Source organism: Cydia splendana, chromosome 20 (assembly GCF_910591565.1).
Source record: "Cydia splendana chromosome 20, ilCydSple1.2, whole genome shotgun sequence".
Taxonomy (NCBI): domain Eukaryota; kingdom Metazoa; phylum Arthropoda; class Insecta; order Lepidoptera; family Tortricidae; genus Cydia; species Cydia splendana.
Genome location: NC_085979.1, coordinates 6,856,784 through 6,877,438, shown reverse-complemented (window position 1 = coordinate 6,877,438; position 20,655 = coordinate 6,856,784). Strand labels below are relative to the sequence as shown.

The 20,655-nt window shown below is 39.9% G+C and overlaps 3 protein-coding genes across 3 annotated transcripts in view; 2 read left to right on the top strand and 1 right to left on the bottom strand.

Annotated features, from left to right (window-relative positions):
- Positions 1–12,786, top strand: part of LOC134800841 (heparan-alpha-glucosaminide N-acetyltransferase-like) — a 130,536-nt gene extending 117,750 nt beyond the window's left edge. Inside the window, exon 11 of the mRNA XM_063773398.1 lies at positions 11,629–12,786. The gene's annotated coding sequence lies outside the window, so the exon portion shown is untranslated. The remainder of the gene's footprint in view (positions 1–11,628) is intronic.
- On the bottom strand, positions 3,032–8,512 carry LOC134800756 (NADH dehydrogenase [ubiquinone] 1 alpha subcomplex subunit 10, mitochondrial). The gene is made up of 5 exons (XM_063773300.1): positions 8,423–8,512; positions 7,617–8,351; positions 4,689–4,862; positions 4,072–4,287; positions 3,032–3,177 (listed from the first exon to the last, which is right to left on the bottom strand). The coding sequence occupies exons 2-5, from the start codon at positions 8,319–8,321 to the stop codon at positions 3,073–3,075; spliced, it is 1,200 nt and encodes a 399-aa protein (XP_063629370.1). The 5' UTR covers positions 8,322–8,351; positions 8,423–8,512; the 3' UTR covers positions 3,032–3,072.
- Positions 8,584–10,769, top strand: LOC134800471 (RNA-binding protein pno1). The gene is made up of 3 exons (XM_063772936.1): positions 8,584–8,951; positions 9,537–9,699; positions 10,405–10,769. The coding sequence occupies exons 1-3, from the start codon at positions 8,716–8,718 to the stop codon at positions 10,747–10,749; spliced, it is 744 nt and encodes a 247-aa protein (XP_063629006.1). The 5' UTR covers positions 8,584–8,715; the 3' UTR covers positions 10,750–10,769.
- Positions 12,787–20,655: the final 7,869 nt, after the last annotated feature.

Below are 20,655 nucleotides of genomic sequence, written 5' to 3'. Positions count from 1 at the left end.
TATAAATAACACTTACACTGCGTGGGCTATCAAATCCGCTGCAGACTTTTCTTGGTGCGACTCTAACCAGTTTAGGTATATTATCTTATCTGCGTCTAAAATACTTACCCTTGTTTTTTTTTCTTTTATTGAATATATTTGTATACACAAATATTTAAAAGTTCTACAAGCCGCACACTACGAGAGATGACAAAGATCGAATGGAAGACGGTTATTTATCGGCGGGAAACTCGGCCACAAATCAATCTAAATACAAATTAACCTAGATTACCTACAAATTAAAGCAAGGAAACCTTACAGCACGCTTAAGAAGGTTTCACTTTGTCCGATCCGATATCGGGTATCGGATCGAAGTAAAATGTATCAATGTTTTTTCTGTAAGCGGGACAATTTCGACGGATAGTTGTTTGGCCGGATACCGGATATTCGGCCTGATCATCTGCCGGATATCCGGTATCCGGCCGACGTATATTCGGCCGGCGAAATTATACCTACATTTCGGTTTTTCAGGTGCGCATTGTGCAGGCTTTGATCTGTTTCGTAGTGAAAGTTCGCGTGGAATCATTTCTAGGTTCGAAAAAGAGTGCGCGCCGTGCAATAGCGGAATGATTAAAATGTTTTAAAATAATAATTAATAATAAACATTATGACCGTCACTGTTTCTTAAATCCAATTTGTTGACTCCAAAATCAAGCAAAATTACTATCCGGTATCCGGCCGGATAGTAGTTCACTATCCGGTATCCGGCCGGATAGTAGTTCACTATCCGGTATCCGGCCGGAGGTAAAAAGAGTGCGGGATATGCCGGATACCGGATAGTAACCGGATATCCGGTGCATCTCTAGTATTTTTCATGTTTTACATATTAACTATTAGAGTGCCATATACGTTCAGGGGGCCGATTTTTTAATTTCGATCGCTCGATTTCGTCACTCGAAAATCGGTGGAAAACGGCGAAATGCTAATTTTTGAAATACGAGCACTCGAAATTTGGAATCTATTGGTATTGACCACTCGATTTCCATTATATTAGAAAAATTTAAATGCCTTAGTAGTGGAGATATTATTTAATGAAATACACGAAATCGAGTGGTCGAAATTCAAAAATCGGCCCCCTGATAGCGAAAAATATGTGTTGTGTGACTCTAGTTAATAATGTAAAACATGGATGATATTTCATGGATTAGTTGAAATTATCCCGCAGTCGAAATTGCCCCGCTGCACCTTATATATCTTTTTTCATTTAAAAAATCTGCATGGCAAAAAAAAAACATTAACCCAAGAAAGGTGGACTTCATGCCAGGGCCTCTCTAAAATCTGTCTTTCCCATAAGGGCCACCCGACATCGGTGGTAGCAGTCTCTGTAACCTATGAACGACTGCAAATCCAAATGTGTTACATGCGCGTTGCCGAGCCTATATATATAGTATGTATCTTTAGGTATTTAAATAAAAGTAAACAAACAATTTGTACATTTTCGGGTAGTTATAACATTTATTGGTTAACCAACCAAATACAATACCGCCTGTATCTATCACTGAACGACCTGACTTTAACCTACATTATTTGATCGTGTAATGTTTGCATCTACCCTCAACTGGCTTAAGGAGCCTTTTGAGGGTAGATTTTGTTTACTTTTATTTAAATACCTAAAGATACAGAGTATAACACTTCGCTCGTTTAACGAGGGTCGTTGAGCTCTGGCAACCTTACTCACCGGCAGGACCACAACACTATATGAGTTGGGTCTAGTGTTATTGGGCTGCGGTTTTCTGTAAGGTACTTCCTACTTCTTTACCAGTTGGGCTCTGCTCTAGATCTGGAATGAAATCCGCTGAGCTGTGCCCTACCACACACAAAGCGAGATGACATTCACAGTGCCCATACCTCTCTTTTGGACGTAGTTTCTAAGGGCATACCCGGGTCCGAGTATTTTCCTCGCGTTGGTGTGGTGAATAATGTCGTGTTTCACTCGGTGGCAAAGTTTGTTTAACCCTCGCAACGCTTAAGATTTCACTTCCGAACCACTAGCTATGCTCGTGGTTTCATTTTGGTAATCTTTCGCTTACCCTGTTATCAATATTAGCAATAGGGGTTAAACAACGTAAAACAAATAACTACCTAACTATTACATAATTACAAGCTATGCACTAGTAATTAACACGACAACAATAACTAGTGCATAAGTGCACTTGACCTGTGATTGTGACTGAATGTTAACAAACATTCAAGCTAAACTGAACCTTATATCACTCTATTGTAGTATGTTTTCATTTTTACATGTCGTTGGCAATTTTTATGTCAAATTAAAATCGTTTTTTTAACAGGATAATACCCAGTTTTCTGTGTAGTTGTATTTGTTAGTGATTTTCCTAAATGAAATCAGAATGTGTGGCATCAGGTAGGTATATATATGTCTACTATTTAAACTAATATTATAATAAAGCTTACCTATCTGACTGGAGTCAGGCCGCATTGGAGCGCATTTTCAATGTACCGTACATTATATATGTCCGAGCCGTCCGCGTCCGCGTGGAGCCGACCCGCTTGCGGCCGTTTTAATGTGAAATGTGCGCCGACTCCTCCCGTTCGGTGGGAATCGTACATAACAATATTAAGACTATTATTGAGGCAGCAACTATAGAAGCTAAACAAACTGTAATCCCAGTTCGCTTCGAGTTGGCCGTTGGTGACTGTTACATACCTACTAAAATATTTAAATTTTAAATTTAAATTTTTATTGTATTTAAATTTTTGTGATTGTATTAAATCTAATACCTTTAAACGAGCAATTCTTGTTTATTTATTTATTTATATATATATATATATATATATATATATATTTCGGGGATCACGGAAACAGCTCTAACGATTTTGATGAAATTTGCTATATGGGGGGTTTTCGGGGGCGAAAAATCGATCTAGCTAGGTCTTATTTCTGCGGGAAAACGCGCATTTTTGAGTAAATATGTTTTCCGAGCAAAGTTCCCAGATATTTAAACGTTAAACCGGTACATGAAATAAAATGCCATTTCTAATTTAAATAAGTTTATTACCTACTAAACGTATCATTTAGATGTAATCCGTGTATTTGGGCATCTTGTTCTTCATGAGGGTGCTGCCGTCGTCCTTGTTGTACCCCACCTCGTACTCGAACGAGGGGTGGTTGTAGATGATCTAAACAAAACAATTGCTCTTTATAGACCGACCGCTTAAACGAGTCCTCGCCTGCGCGGTGCGGGGGCGGGGCGGGGGAGGGGCGGGCGAGCGCTCGTACCGTACCGCGCCGGCGAGGACTCATTTAAGCGGTCAGACTATAATTAAAGATTTTATTAAGTTTTTTGGTTACTATTATAGTAATAAGTACCTTTAATATGTAAGTACCTCGTTTTTATAGCAGAAAAATGGTAAACAATATTGACGTGTCTTTTTATAGAAAAATAAGTCACATCAAATAATTATGTAACAATTATTTAGCAAGGATATTTAAAATTCTTTCGGTTTCGTAAGTAAGTAGGTACTCGTATTTTATTAAAGCGTTCTCAATAAAAAGGAGTGTCAAGAATGTTTACCATTTTTCTCTAATGCTTAAAAAACGGCAAGTTACCTAAATAAAATCTTGTAAAAAACGCTCTTAGGGTTCTAAGGTAACTTTGCACCAATTTGAATAGAACAAAGCGTGGTAGTCTCATAAACGTCATACTTACGTAGAAATACGACATTAATGAAGACATTGCCACACTCTGTCATCGCAAATGCTACGCAGAGTTAGCTTGGTCTAACTCAAGTTTTGTTCCATGAGATTTGGCTTAACCCGTCGAACGCCCACCATATAACAAATTAATGCAAAGCAATTTGACCCAGGATATTGATTTGTAGTAACACACGTCTGATACTAAGTCGCTACGATCCAAATTGAGTTAGCATCACATGTGTGATGCTAGGGCGCTCCACGTGTTAAAAGGGTAGCACCCAGGTCAATAAAATTGTCACTATCAGTAGGGATATTAGCAAAACCTATACTGCCCTCCGCAAAAACCTTCGACCAGCCAACTTTCTCAAGATTCTGACCTTTTCCCTCTCATAAGCATCATCAGGGTTGGTGACCAGCTCGGGCACGTCCAGCCGCGGGATGCTGAACAGGTTCATGAGGTAGTGCTTCTGGTTGGTGTACAGCATCCGCTGGTCGGCCCATTCCACCTCGCGGGGTAAACGCCAGTCCTTCATCTTGGGCTCCTCGCGCTCTGTGTATTGCTCGAAGTTGAGACGCTCGATATCTTCGACAACCTGGAAAATAGAAAAAATATTGAAAACTATAGATAATCTTGCAGCATCCAGATTCTGTATTTCTGCAAGAATTTCTGCCTAACTGTAGACTAACTTTATACAACTACACTGCCGCACCTGCCGTAACAATCTTCCTGTCAACAGCCTTTAAAAAACTACTCGGACCCGCCCACCGAGGGTTCCGTACTTTTTAGTATTTGTTGTTAAGCGGCAACAGAAATACATCATCTGTGAAAATTTCAACTGCCGAGCTATCACGGTTCATGAGTTAGAGCCTGGTGACAGACAGACAGCGGAGTCTTAGCAATAGGGTCCTGTTTTTACCCTTTGGGTACAGAACCCTAAAAACCATACTCTTGCCACTATTGTGGTATTAAAATAGAAATCCCAGCTGTACTAACCACTTCGACCTCGCCGCCGCCGCTCCAGTCATACACCAGCAGCTCAGCGTGGGTGGAAATGTCGCGTAAGTACTTGTTCTTGTACTGGCGCTCCATCTCGGTGAGGAAGGCGGGCGTGAGCGCCTTGCCGCTCTTTTCGTAGTCGAGACCTCGCTTCTGGATCGCCGATTGGACCTGTAAATATAAATACTGGCTGTATTTTCGATTCTGAGATTACATACGCACTTGCAGTTGCAATAGGGACCGTGCGCGTTGGAGGGTCTGCCATCTTGTGGCCTGAATCGAAAACATATGTGCAAATGTAGGTACATTGCCAAAGCAAGTGCTACCATCTACCGCTCTCGTCGGTACGTTTCCTTGTGCATAGTAGGTTCTGCCATCTTGTGGGCTACATTGGAAGCATAAACGACACATTTACGCCTCGCGCCAAAAATCTGACGGCTCCTATGCTGCCCCCTATAGTTCATGCACAGTTTGTACGCCCAGGGGGCCGATTTTTGAATTTCGACCGCTCAATTTCGTGTATTACGTTCAATAATATCTCCACTACTAGGCATTTAAATTCTACTAATAAAATTGAAAACGAGTGGTCAATACCACTCGATTCCAAATTTCTATCGCTCGTATTTCAAAAATTAGCATTTCGCCGTTTCCACCGATTTTAGAGTGACGAAATCGAGCGATCGAAATTCAAAAATCGCCCGCCAGTATGTATGCATGTATGTCACTTTATTGCACATAAACAAGTTTACACAAAACAGAAATAACAGAGTAAAAGATGTAAGTATATGTACAAAGGCGAACTTATCCATAATACAGATCTCTTCCAGCTAACATCTGAGAAAATGAGTTTGAGTTGAGTACTTCCAGTTGTATACTAAAATCAAAATCGTGGTCTCTCTTGCGGCCCACTGTCTTAAAAAAACCGGCCAAGTGCGAGTCGGACTCGCACACGAAGGGTTCCGTACCATTACCTATAAAAACGGTCACCCATCCAAGTACTGACCCCGCCCGACGTTGCTTAACTTCGGTCAAAAATCACGTTTGTTGTATGGGAGCCCCACTTAAATCTTTATTTTATCGTTTTTAGTATTGGTTGTTATAGCGGCAACAGAAATACATCATCTGTGAAAATTTCAGCTGTCTAGCTATCACGGTTCATGAGATACAGCCTGGTGACAGACGGACGGACAGCGGAGTGTTAGTAATAGGGTCCCGTTTTACCCTTAGGGAACCCTAAAAACTTTATTTCTTTATTTCTTTATTTCTTTATTGCACCATGGTAATTACAAGATGTTAAAACATAAAACGTATCTCATGGACCCGGAACGGGTATGGCAGTTAAAACTTAAAACTAGGACTAGTGCTATTAAATATCATATTAATAAAAATTATAATTATTTACATTGTTGGTTGGTACAAAGTTACAAACATCGGAATCATTTAAAAAATCGTCAACTTTATAATAGTTTTTATTAATAAGAAATGCCTTCAACTTTCTTGCAAACGTTTCGTCCTTCTCTTCTGACCTAATGTAGTTTGGAAGATTATTGTAATATTTTGCAGAGGAATATAGGGGGCTGCTTCGGAATAGTTCTAGTTTTGGTGCAGGTAGTTGAAGTTTGTTTTTTAACCTTTCATTTTGCTGTTTTTGGAACAGGTGCATATTTTTCCTCACATACATGGCTAGTTCATAAATATAAATGCATGGTAATGTTAGTATACCGTGCTCAGAAAAATGAGGCTGGCAACTTTCTCTGTTATGTTTGTTTAGCAATATGCGTATACACCTTTTCTGCATTACAAACAAGTCGTGTGCATCAGTACTATCACCCCACATCACGATACCGTATCGCAACCAGGAATGGGCATAGGCATAATAGGCAGAGAGTGCTGCAGCGAAATTTGTATTTTTACGTAGTGTAAATAACGCATATTGGAATTGGGATAGTTTTGTTTTAGTATTTAAAACGTGGGCTTTCCAATTCAGATGACTATCGATAGTAATACCTAAGAGTTTGAACTTATTTACCTCTTCAATTTCTTTGTTGTTAAGCATTAGTTTTAATTCCAAAGGCGTTCTTTGGTAAGGATAAAATTGGATTAGTTTTGTTTTATCAGTGTTTATGCTAAGATTGTGGTCGAGCATCCAATGGTTTACGTTGTTTAAGGTTTGGGATAGCTTTGCGTTAATATCGTCATTGTTATTGAATTCAAAGAGGAGGGATACATCGTCTGCAAATAGGGTACATTTTACATCAATTTCTTTCGGGAGGTCATTTATATATAACAAGAACAGTAGGCAACCCAGTACACTTCCTTGAGGAATAGATCATCATGTTATACAAAACACGTCTATATAGATCAGAGGTGGGCAAAGTACGGCCCGCAGATCAGCTCCGGCCCGCTCAAGAACTTTACCCTCGAAATAATTAGTATATGGCTCCTGACTTAACGGTTTCAAATCAAAATGCATTTTTTCTGCAGTTTTACCCGCCTCAAATTTTCTTTAGGTAAGAAAAGAAAGAAGAAAGAAAAAGATTTTTTTTCCATGAAAGAAGTTTCCTCACTACTGATTTAAATTAATGAGAAATAAAATTTTGTGATAGTGATAAATTTAGTCATTGCGCTAGTTTTCGTCCACTTGACGAAATATGAAAATAAACCTTCATTGCTGCTGCACAAATTTGGACTTATTGCAATCCTTAATATCTAAACAATTTATCATCTACATATAAGTATATTTCGTAAGTAGCAAATTAAAAATGAAATGTATAATTTGCTAATCCGTCAAGTGACGGACAACTGACGCCATTACCCTATCTGCTCATGATAAATCATTTTCTTTATTTTTCAATGTATTACTACTTTATTGTGTAGTTACTACCAATGTAGTTTACTTATTAATTATAACCATAATATACTAACCTGGCCCACTCCAAGATCCAAGTAGACTACCAGATGGGGCCTCATCAGTTCCTCAATAGTGTTATTCTTCAGTTCGTAGTACACCGAGCGGACACCCTTGCTGATGTACTTAGAGGCATACATGGCCTCCAGGAACACAAAGTCAGAGTATGGAGACCTTTCCAATACCACTCCTTGCCCCGTGTTGAGAAGATGAGCCAAAGCGTCAATGTATTGGCTATAGCGAGCAATGTATGTCATAATCTGGAAGTTTCCAGCCAAACGGTGATTCGGGCACTCATTGAAATTCTTATGATCAAAGGTCCTAGTGTCCTCGGGAACCAAGGGGTCGAACTGTCTTAAATCACACCCATTTGGTCTAATGTAGTGATGGTCCATGTTAGCCTCAGGGAAATGCTTCATTCCCAGGTCCTCGGCGAGGCTCGCGGCGAATTTAGTCTTTCCGACCGCCACGGGGCCCTCCACAACTATCACTTTAGAGTTCTCATCGAAGCGGTGCGTGGTCCTGTCGAACAGACTGCGGAACCAGGTGTAATCCTTGTTCTCATAGTCGAAAGGGGCCTTTTTCGGAGGCCTTGGGGGCAGGGAGTCACGGAGCGTCTTGCCAGAGATGTTGCGGTGCTGTACGAAGGCGCAAGCAGCTATTTTACCCCCATGACTTGGGCTGATGAACTTGATTACCGAGGTTTTTATTAGACCAGACATACTGGTTTTTGAGGTATCGTCCTGTGATACCTGTAATAGGGACTACTGTAGTTAAATAATGTCATTAAATATCAATTAAAAATAATAAACGTGATTCTTACCTCAAATAATCATAATAAAAATCTATTCGTCGGGTTGAAACTGTGACATAACACAGTCAAAGTTGTTTTTTTCTTGGCTATCGCCACGAACTATTCCAGTCTTTAGCATAAACGCTACTGAAAGTACTTTTATGTATACTGGAAGAGTACGGTTTTTACATCACTAGCCCTTTTGACAGACCCTGTCACTTGAGAACCATGTGAGATCGTGGCTGAAAAATAAATAAATAAAATATTAACTTTATCTCTCTGAATATATATTTTTGGGAGCTGCTGTCTATAAATAATCAAAAATGGAGACTGAGAATATAAGTGTCGACGAGTTTCTGCCCGCAAAGAATCCAATCAAGCTCAAAAATGTGAAGCGAAGAGCCGTGTCCGAATCAGGAGATGTTATGGAGATTGAAGAGCACAATGGTATCCAAGGGAAAGCTAAACACACAAGGCCTAAAGCAAAGAAGTCGAAGAAAAACCAGGAACCTAACGAGACCAAAGTTAACATGAGAAAAATCCCAGTCCCCGCTCACAGGTATAACCTCTAAAAATAACTCTTGGTCACTTGTATCGCACCAAAAACATTTTCATGTAAAATGTTGCCAAGACAAAACCGTAAGGCTCGCACTGACAATAAGTCATCCGATCTCTAGTAGAGCGAAGCTTCTAACTCTACAAACCCTAACTTCACATCACAGACCTCGTGCACACTATTCACTAATCCCTTGTAATAGAGTACATGCGGCGGCATGCCGCGGCATCCCCCGGCCTGCGTCGAAGTGCTCCCTGGTGCGCCGGCTGCCAGCGCTCGGGCTGGCGGGCGCTCGCAGTATCGCGGGGGATTTTACGCTGCGCTGGGCGGCGTAAATCCTCCTCGGTGATCTGCGCTGCGCTCCGCCGGTTTGCGCTGGACTTTATTGTTAGTTAAAGTGAAGTCCGATGCCTTTGTCGTATCATAATGGTATTTTTTTTATACAAAATTAAGGTGCTCAGAATCTTGAAAGCTTATTAAATATGCTTCTTTTATATCAACTATTATTTACACCAGGGATGTTGCGAACTAATGTTATCAGAATTACTCAATCAACAATTATTGAACTCTTTTTCCATTGCTCCACAGATACACGCCACTCAAAGAAGCCTGGCTGAAGATCTTCACACCGATCGTGGAGCACCTGTTCCTGCAAGTGCGGTTCAACACCAAGACTCGGAATGTCGAGATCAAGGTCGGCCCGGAGACTAAAGATGTTGCCAACCTGCAGAAGGCTGCTGACTTCGTTAAGGTATACATAGTCTCCAGTCTTAAAGCTATCTTTACACTTGTAACTTGACTTATTATGACAAGTCTTTGTGTGATCTAAGGTTGAGTCTAAATATTTTCTTACAAGTCAAATCCACACATGTGAGAAATCTTCAAAAATCATCTTAGACCGCCAGTACCGTATACCATAAGGGCACACGGGGATGTGCCCAGGGGCCCCGAAGGACAGACAGTAACAGTATATTTGATTACCCATAATAAATAGAAGATCATAGTAGAAAAATGTTAGTTCAATTCGCTTTCTTTACTTTCCGAAAGGGCCCGAAATTCTTATGTGCCCAAGGGCCCCGGCCCCAGCATAGTTTAAGACGGCCCCATAGACCGCGGATTGGACGCACGACGCGACGAGCAGGGCTGCAAGCCGCTGTTGCAAACTGGGTTCATTCAAGTCAATGAATTTTGATTGTGCCACACTGAACCGGGCGGCGCGAGTAGTGGTAGCACTTTCATAGGGTTAACCTTTTCGACGCCGTGTCAAACACAAAAGTTGTCACTCGGACGCCACGTCACAGAAGTGTCAAAACTGAAATTGAACTTTATGTATATGCACGTAGGTCTATGTTGCTCTGTGGTCTGTGACCGATTAATCGGTCTTTGGCGTTGGATCTGCGGTGCGGATATATTGGTCATTGGCATCCGAAAGGTTAATAGACATTTCCTTTTCCAGGCTTTCATCTACGGCTTCGAAGTAGAAGACGCGCTCGCGCTCCTCCGACTGGACGACTTATTCGTCGAATCGTTCGAAATCAAAGACGTCAAGACCTTACAAGGCGACCACTTGGGCCGCGCCATCGGCCGTCTCGCCGGCAAAGCTGGACGGACAAAATTCACCATCGAAAATGTCACCAAAACCAGAATAGTACTAGCAGACTCTAAGATACATATACTGGGTAGCTACCAGAATATTGCGCTGGCTAGGAGAGCTATATGCAACCTGATTATGGGATCGCCTCCTTCTAAGGTGTATGGCAATTTGAGGAATGTAGCAAATAGGGTAGCGCAGAGGATGTAGTTAATAAAATTATATTTATGAGTAAATTTGTTTTATTTTATTATTTATGGAGGTCTGTGCGGAAAGAGAAGAGTCGTGGAATATAAGGGAACCGATGCATTCTGTGCCTCTTCTGTTTGCGCACAGACTATTCTAAATTACTAACCGTCAAGATGACAATTCGACCAACGCCAAACGAAAGGTAAAAATGTATCGTGATGATGAAGAGATGCTACGAGAAGTCACGTGACCATTACCAAATATGTATTATATATATATATTAATATTAATGGGGTTGGCATCTGTCAACGGTTTGCATAGATGGCGCCATCATAGCTTGCCCCTTTTTCTATGAGATTTGGCTTAACCCATGGTATAATAATATACTCCGCCTGGTACTCTCTTCCGACCACGTGACTGACACAAGCCTACGTCATCATGCGACAGCGATATAAAATATATGCAATAGCGCTATATAAAGTGGTAATGGTATTGTGACGTAGGCTTGTGTCACTCTGGGAAGAGAATACCATGTTTTATTAGACTGGCTTAAAGGGCTGGCATCCAGAGCATAAAAACAAAAATTTGACACAATTCTAGGGATTGACAGGGCAAGCTATGATGGCGCCATCTGCTAAATACTTCGACCGGCCAACCCCATTAAGTTGCCCATTGACATCTTGGCTAGCACCCCAGGTGACGCAGCAAAAAATTGTGTTGCCAAAGTGATTATACTACTACCTAGGTATATCAATCAGTTAGGATGGTATTCCATCTGTCCAATGTGTATTTGCGTCTCACATTTTGCTTACTGAGAGAGAGAGAGAGAGAGAGAGAGAGACGCAATGCACAAAGAAATTGGACAGGTGGAATACCGCCCTAAGGCATGTACCTATGTAGGGTCTTATAGTTGGTCAAACCAAATTGTCAGTAAATAAGAACATAAAAAAATATACCCATCCTTTTCTTTTGGATGCTAGTACTAGTGTAAGACAAAGATAGTATGATTCTCTCTGTCTATGTTTGAAATAAGACAGGCCTTTGACAAACTATAGTTGTCTGACAATAAATTATTTTTGATTTTGATTTATCCGGATGGTTCTAGAAAAGCATAACAACAACAAATAAGTTCCAAACACTTTAATGATATATTTATATCCTTTCCATAAAATTAGACATCTTAGAATTACAAAACTACTTTAAGTTAAATAATTAATACAAGTTCGTGAAAAAATAGTTTAATAATAATTACAAAACACCTTTTTCGTATAACATTGCTGAAAAAAAGAATATCATAGGAATAGTTAGAAAGAAAGGTAATTTTTGAAAATATCTAAATTGCTGAACTACTACAAAAAAATATACCACTTTTTTCACTCGAACACATCAGGCAGAAGACTAGTATTTAATGCTTTCAACGCTATACGTCATATACAAAAAATGACACTCACACGCCAAAAACACAGGCGCAAGCAAGCCAATATAAACTTTATGTTAAAGTGTTAAGGTTACTTTCAACTGCGTATGCCATAACACATATAGGCGTTGTTAGCGCTGTGGGTACGACTACTAACAACTTCAAGGTGTTTTTTTCATCCAAAAGGTTGAATATATGTAAATCATCATAAAAAAAATATCGATTTTCGTACAGTATGAAGAAGTTTAGTAACGTAGTAGTACTAAATAATTAAAAAAAGTCACTTTGGTTTGAAGAGCAGAGGCGTGTACATTATTTATTTAAAATTATTAGACGAGCCCCGTCTATGTGAAAACAGTAATTTGAATCATTTTGATATAGAGATAGTCACGTAAATATGAACATGCATGAACTGTAGGGGGCAGCACAGGAGTCAAATTTAGGCTTCCAATGTAACCCACGAGATGGCAGAACCTACAATGCACAAGAAAACGTACGTTAACTGTAGAGGGCAACTTGCTTTGGCGCGAAATGTCAATGTACAGTTTATGTTTCCGATTCAGGCCACAAGATGGCAGACCCTCCAACCCACACGGTCCCTATTCGCCTAAACTTTAGGCCCTAAAGTAATAACTAATAAATAAATAATAAAAATAAAATATAAATATTTGGTGGTGTGTGTGAAAGCTCTTTAGTTAGACCATCTCTCTTTACAGTATTTTTTATCAGCAATGTCACCCGCAAAAGTGTAATAACAAAACGCCGTCTCCATTCCGTTAGCCACCCATACACCGCGTAGATCTCTGATCCCAACAATTAATCTAATATACAACAAATTAAACACTTTACTAGCATGCATAGGTATTTTCCGTTATGTTTGTTTTCACTAAATTAACAAATATCAGAAAATTACCACCGAACGGGCGGAGTCGGAGCGCATTTCACATTTGTACGGCCGCAAGCCGGTCGGCTGCTCGCGGACGCGGCCGGCTCCGGACGGACACCATCGCGTCGTCATAAGATATAGGGGCACATTGAACATGCGCTCCGGCGCGGCTCGACTCCAGCCGGTCGGTGGGAATCGCACAATAGATTAACATACGAAAATAGCAAATACGTGGTTTCAACCTTTTTGTCATGACCCGTTTCTCCAATAAATAGATTTGCCATTTAGTGCAAAACTCATATAAAACCAGATTGGATACATTGGGTAGGCATATCAAACTGTCATTTTAGTATAGATTTAGGTACAAGACATAAAAACAGATTTTAGCAGTAAAACTCTAAGGGGTGATGCAGACTGACTGCAATTTGTATGGGAACTGCACGCCGACGTTGCAGTCCGTCTGTACCGACCCTAAATAGATACAGTTCCTCTGAATCATACTCATAAAACACGTAGGAAAATGGGCATTTATAAATTGCAAGGTTTCTTTGAAATGGGATGACACCTTAAAAAAGAGGCAGGAATGAATATGAAAATACATACATAAGTACAATAATGTGAATGATAATTTGGTGAATTAGTACAAGTTGAATATTTGCAATAGTATACATAGTTGGACATATTTTTTATCAAGGTGGAATTATAGTTCAGTCTCTATGGTAAAAATAGTATTTGATATTAAACACGTAGTAAGGAATACTAAGACACGTAAATTAGTGCAGTGCAAATTTTCAATCAATATTTTGTATACATAACTCTTTATTTAACATACAAAATTCCATGAAAACAAAAATAAATGTGAACAATATTTTACAGTAATGCAAATTTTGAATAACAATAATCAAATTCAAACAGAAAGACTATAAATGCATCGTTAGGAAAAAAGGTAGATTTTTTTTATGTAAATGGAAAATGGAACAGTCAGCAATTAGCATCAAATACAGAAACGGCCAAATATAATCACTACACCTTATAAAACAAAGTCCCCCGTCGCGTCTGTCTGTTTGTATGTTCGCGATAAACTCAAAAATTACTGAACGGATTTTCATGCGGTTTTCACCTATCAATAGATAGAGTGATTCTTGAGGAAGGTTTAGGTGCGGGTCGCTAGTATATAGTAATACCATAGATATATTTGACTGCTTGGGCCGTCACTATCAATTCGATGGTAACTGTTGCACAGCTGAGTCAAAACTCGGATACCGGTTACATTTACATATTTCACGTAAAACCATCTCATTCCGGTTTCGTTCCTAATCCGTTTCGAATAACCGCTTAAAAACGGTTACAAACAATAAATGTCACCCAAGACCGGTTACGAAATGTTTATTTAACCCACCATCCGCCTTGGTGATCAAATAAACCGGTTCACAGTCCACAGGAAACATTTGATCAAAGTTACACATTGTTCTCCTAGTAGTAATTATCGTGACATACAACGCACCGCGCGTTGTATATGCCGTTCGAAGATTCATCTTGCTTTGAAGATATTGTACTTTGGTTATTACCATTGACTGAACTTGATCGTAATTACTAGCCTATGTCAAAATGTGCATTGGGGTCTTTTGGGAGTATCGAAATTATCAAATATGCAATAATAATGTTAATCTTCGAAGGCCGCAAAATATGTGACACGCTCTTATGGCTCTACTAATAAGATCGTGTCAGATATTATTGCAGCCTTCCTTTGTAACATATTATTGCAGGCGACTGTACTACACAGTAGCAATTACGAAGGCGTTAACCTTGAAAGGCTTGGTCCTACCTATAGTGCTTAGGGGTCATCCATTAATTACATCACACGTTTAGGGGGAGGGAGGGGGTCAAGAAAATGTGACATATTGTGACATGGGGGAGGGGGGAGACACAAACTTTGTGACGTCACTTTAAATTCATCAGTAACCGAAAATTTGTTTAAATTATTTTATTCGCTGTACATTTAAATAACAAGTTTTTAAAACGATAATCGTTTTTATTTGTATAATTTTCTTTCCTAAGCAGTTTTGGGTTATAAAATTACTAATATTTATATCGTCAAAAATATTTAGATAAAATATTAATAATACTTAGGTACTTACTTAATTCGATTTGGCGATTTCGTAGAAAAAATGTGACGTCACACTAGGGGGGAGGGGTTTGCCAAATGTGACCAAATGTGACAAGGGGGGGGAGGGGTCAAAAAACCTAGAAATTCGTGTGACGTAATTAATGGATGACCCCTTATTAAGATTGATAAAATTCAAATAATTAACAGTTGCATTTTGTATGTTTCGTACAACTTTCAAACAAAGAAAGTTCAACTCTAATTCCTACGTTATAAGTTTATATTTGGATTTTTTACATGGCTAGGCCTTATGAGATGAAGATAATATTGCCATAATATGAGAACTGGTTATACTTTAGTAACCACAGCCAGCAGCAGAAGTAACTAAGCGGACGACGTATTCAGAATGATCTGAACACAACAATTCATGTAAAGAAACGGCCAACATCTACAAAGCATGACAATGAATTCGACTACCGTCCAACTGAATATAGACAGACCAAACACAGGCGAATATATACGGCTACGTGGACACAAAAACTGGCAGCTAAGACCAATTGTCAATGTGAAACAATAATGCGGTTATTTTATTAAGCACTATATATGTCTTCATTTCGGATGTATGAAACTAGCTGTAAAGATTCCACAGAACAGATGTGAAATAATTTTTGCATATTTGTTTTTTGACTAGAAGGATATATCTGTCAAAAACCGGAACACGGTTGGTCAAAATTACAACTTAATGATCGCGGTTAAAGTCAAACGGCGAATTTCAACAAACTATCGCATCAACACTACCACAGTCCAGATTAATATTAGCAAACCAAACCTAGGCGAATATAGATACATCTAAGTGGACAGTGGAACCGGCTGCGAAGTCTATCTTGACCGTTGAATGCACATTGCATTGAAAACTAATGCGTTTTTTTAGAATGACTGTTTCTTGACGGGTAAAAGAACAGAATTTTCGGAAAATGTATATGTATTACAGCTGAGTGAACAGTAAAACTAGCTGTAAAGATTCTGTAACTGTAAAAGCGCCCATTGGAAAATAAGTTGAAGTGAAATAATTTTAAGATATATGTTTTTTGACTAGAAGGATATATCTGTCAAAAACCGAAACACGATTGGTACGAAGTGTCAATTATATTAATTCAATTCACGGTTAAATTAAATCGCGAATATAGTTTTTAAATGTTCGCCGTATCAATACGACCGTCCAGGTTAATGTAAAAAAACCAAGCATAGGTAAACATGGTTACACCCGTATGGACAGTAAAACTAGCTGTAAGAACTCGATTATTAAAGCGCGCATTGGAAAATAAGTTCAAGCTATTTCGTGCCTTAAAGGGAAGACCTGAAAAACCCGAAATACGATAAGTATAAATGTAATTTTTTTTTAATATAATTCACGGTAAAAGTTCAAACAGTCCAGGTTAATGTAAGCTAATCAAACATACATACCTACGGCTGAGGGGAGAGTGGAACCGGTTGCGACGTCTCTCTGTCAATTTCCATTGAAAAACATGCGCCTCTTCAAGCGCTGCCGTGTGTTCATGGAATGAATAGAATTTTCGAGAATACGTGTTCGAGTATATAGTTGTTATATACTGCGAGCATTGAAAAATCAGTTTAGGCGATTTCTTGAGTTAAAGGGAAAATATCTGAATTAATTTTCGAAAATATGTTTTTGACTAGAAGGATTTATCTGTCAAAAACGGAAACACGATAGGTAGTAATAAAATAAAAATTCGATAGAAAACAATCTACAGTTAGTTTCTTATTTATCTTAGCTTAAGTAAAGCAATATAAAATATAACCAACTGGGGGACAATTAGAATTATATTATAAGTTGTAAGTACTTATTCACATTACTATAATATAAAAAAAAGTATTAAAGTAAAATAAGTGTGATATAGTCAAGAAAAAGTGGCCAAGCCCTCAATTGGGCGAGGCCGGAATATAACCAAATTAAAAACATGGTGTTTTGATATATCTAAAAACTCACAGTGTTTTTTATTTAAATTGGTTGCCCTGAAAACCAGCGCCATGGCTAAGGACATTACTCATCGAGTGGCATCCATTTTGGTGTCTTGTATTAGAATAAGATATTTGTATTATAGGTTAAGCTTGTATTCAACACTACATAAACCATTTCTATATCTATATACAAATGGGAAAATGAAAGATTTGCTTATTTTACGTATTCAAAAAAAAACTTATTGGTGCATTCCACAAAAAGGTCTAGTTTGTCGGAGCCGTGACGCGCATGGCAGACCTTAATAATGCCCCTATTTTGAAAGCCCCTTTTCATCCCTTTATTTCGTAAACGACAGGCAATTAGCACGTATCTTATAGGCGTGGTTTGAACAAAACGAGGCATAGCCTTAAAAATTAAAAATAGATTGTCTAAAGACCCGCAATGTCCGTCAACTCGGCAAGGGTACATCATAAACTACATGAAAGGAAAGAATATTTCGTGCCGCACGGCGAGAAGTATCAGGTGTTTTGCAGCGGGCATGATGGTGCTAAGCCAGACCCGCAAATCCCGCAATGTCCGTCAAGTCACCAAGAGTACATCATAAAATTCATAAACTAGATGAAATGAAAGAATATTTCGTGTCTCACGGCGAGGAGTATCAGGTGTTTTGCAGCGGGCATGATGGTGCTAAGCCAGACCCGCAAATTCCGTAATGTCCGTCAAGTCACCAAGAGTACATCATAAAATTCATAAACTAGATGAAACGAAAGAATATTTCGTGCCGCACGGCGAGGACTATCAGGTGTTCTGCAGCAGGTATGGTGGTGCTTAGCCAGACCCGCAAATCCCGCAATGTCCGTCAACTCGCCGAGGGTTCATTATAAACTAGATGAAAGGAAAGAATATTTCGTGCCGCACGGCGAGAAGTATCAGGTGTTTTGCAGCGGGCATGATGGTGCTAAGCCAGACCCGCAAATCCCACAATGTCCATCAAGTCGGCAAGGGTACATCATAAAATTCATAAAGTAGATGAAAGGAAAGAATATTTCGTGCCGCACGGCGAGGACTATCAGGTGCTTTGCAGCAGGTATGATGGTGCTTAGCCAGACCCGCAAATACCGCAATGTCCGTCAAATCATCAAGGGTACATCATAAAATTCATAAACTAGATGAAAGGAAAGAATATTTCGTGTCTCACAGCGAGGAGTATCCGGTGTTTTGCAGCGGGTATGGTGGTGCTTAGCCAGACCCGCAAATACCGCAATGTCCGTCAAATCATCAAGGGTACATCATAAAATTCATAAACTAGATGAAATGAAAGAATATTTCGTGTCTCACGGCGAGGAGTATCAGGTGTTTTGCAGCGGGCATGATGGTGCTAAGCCAGACCCGCAAATCCCGCAATGTCCGTCAAGTCACCAAGAGTACATCATAAAATTCATAAACTAGATGAAATGAAAGAATATTTCGTGTCTCAAGGCGAGGAGTATCAGGTGTTTTGCAGCGGGCATGATGGTGCTAAGCCAGACCCGCAAATTCCGTAATGTCCGTCAAGTCACCAAGAGTACATCATAAAATTCATAAACTAGATGAAACGAAAGAATATTTCGTGTCTCAAGGCGAGGAGTATCAGGTGTTTTGCAGCGGGCATGATGGTGCTAAGCCAGACCCGCAAATTCCGTAATGTCCGTCAAGTCACCAAGAGTACATCATAAAATTCATAAACTAGATGAAACGAAAGAATATTTCGTGCCGCACGGCGAGGACTATCAGGTGTTCTGCAGCAGGTATGGTGGTGCTTAGCCAGACCCGCAAATCCCGCAATGTCCGTCAACTCGCCGAGGGTTCATAATAAACTAGATGAAAGGAAAGAATATTTCGTGCCGCACGGCGAGAAGTATCAGGTGTTTTGCAGCGGGCATGATGGTGCTAAGCCAGACCCGCAAATTCCGTAATGTCCGTCAAGTCACCAAGAGTACATCATAAAATTCATAAACTAGATGAAACGAAAGAATATTTCGTGCCGCACGGCGAGGACTATCAGGTGTTCTGCAGCAGGTATGGTGGTGCTTAGCCAGACCCGCAAATCCCGCAATGTCCGTCAACTCGCCGAGGGTTCATTATAAACTAGATGAAAGGAAAGAATATTTCGTGCCGCACGGCGAGAAGTATCAGGTGCTCTGCAGCAGGTATGATGGTGCTTAGCCAGACCCGCAAATCCCGCAATGTCCGTCAAATCATCAAGGGTACATCATAAAATTCATAAGCTAGATGAAAGGAAAGATTAATTCGTGTCGCAAGGCGAGGATTATCAGGTGCTTTGCAGCAGGTATGATGGTGCTTAGTCAGACCCGCAAATACCGCAATGTCCGTCAAATCATCAAGGGTACATCATAAAATTCATAAACTAGATGAAAGGAAAGAATATTTCGTGTCTCACAGCGAGGAGTATCCGGTGTTTTGCAGCGGGCATGGTGGTGCTTAGCCAGACCCGCAAACCCCGCAATGTCCGTCAAGTTATCAAGGGTACTTCATAAACTAGATGAAAGGAAAGAATATTTCGTGTCTCACAGCGAGGAGTATCCGGTGTTTTGCAGCGGGTATGGTGGTGCTTAGCCAGACCCGCAAACCCCGCAATGTCCGTCAAGTTATCAAGGGTACTTCATAAACTAGATGAAAGGAAAGAGTATTTCGTGCCGCACGGCGAGGAGTATCGGGTGCTTTGCAGTGGGCATGATGGTGCCAGACCCGCAATGTCGGTCAAGTCGCCAAGGGTAGGTACATCATAAAATTCATAAACTCGATAATAGAAAAGAACGAAAGAAAGGAAAGAGTATTTCGTGCCGCACGGCGAGGAGTATCAGGTGCTTTGCAGCGGGCATGATGGTACTTCTCTCCGGATTGAAGAGATAAGCAGCTACAAACAGACTTCGTCAACAGTACGATATAGATATAACAAGAAACGCGCAAAGCTTTACGCAGATAGCGCGGAAGGAGCATTCCATAAAATGACCGAGAAAGATAAACGAGAATTTTCAAAGGATTTTTAGGTACAGGAGTTTCTTTTTTTGTGACAACTGCCCAAAAATATGCTCATGAAATGAATTATCGGCTTTAAACGGCGAAAAAGCTTTAATACACGAAATAAAATGCGTTTCTACGGGACAGCACATGGAAAGCTTTAGAGCATAAAATGACATTAGTTCCGCCAAAGGGAAAAAGAAATAAACCACAGACGGGTTCCTGAAAATTGGAACCATTAATCTCAACATCAACATCATCATTCAACATCATTCGTCAAAGCATGATACAGTTTGGCCAACATAGTGACCAGCTTAGTAAATGAAAAGGTTGGTGTCGCGTCGCGGCCGAAAGGGCCGCATTAGCACCGAAGAGAAAAAGGAAAGGAAAATTATACAGAAATCGAATATCTTATTCATTTAGTTACTTCTGCTTTTAACTGTAGAACAGTCCGTTTTCATCGCTACGACGAATTCTTGATCATATTTTTGGTTTAAAAGTGTAGGGTCAGGTGGGGT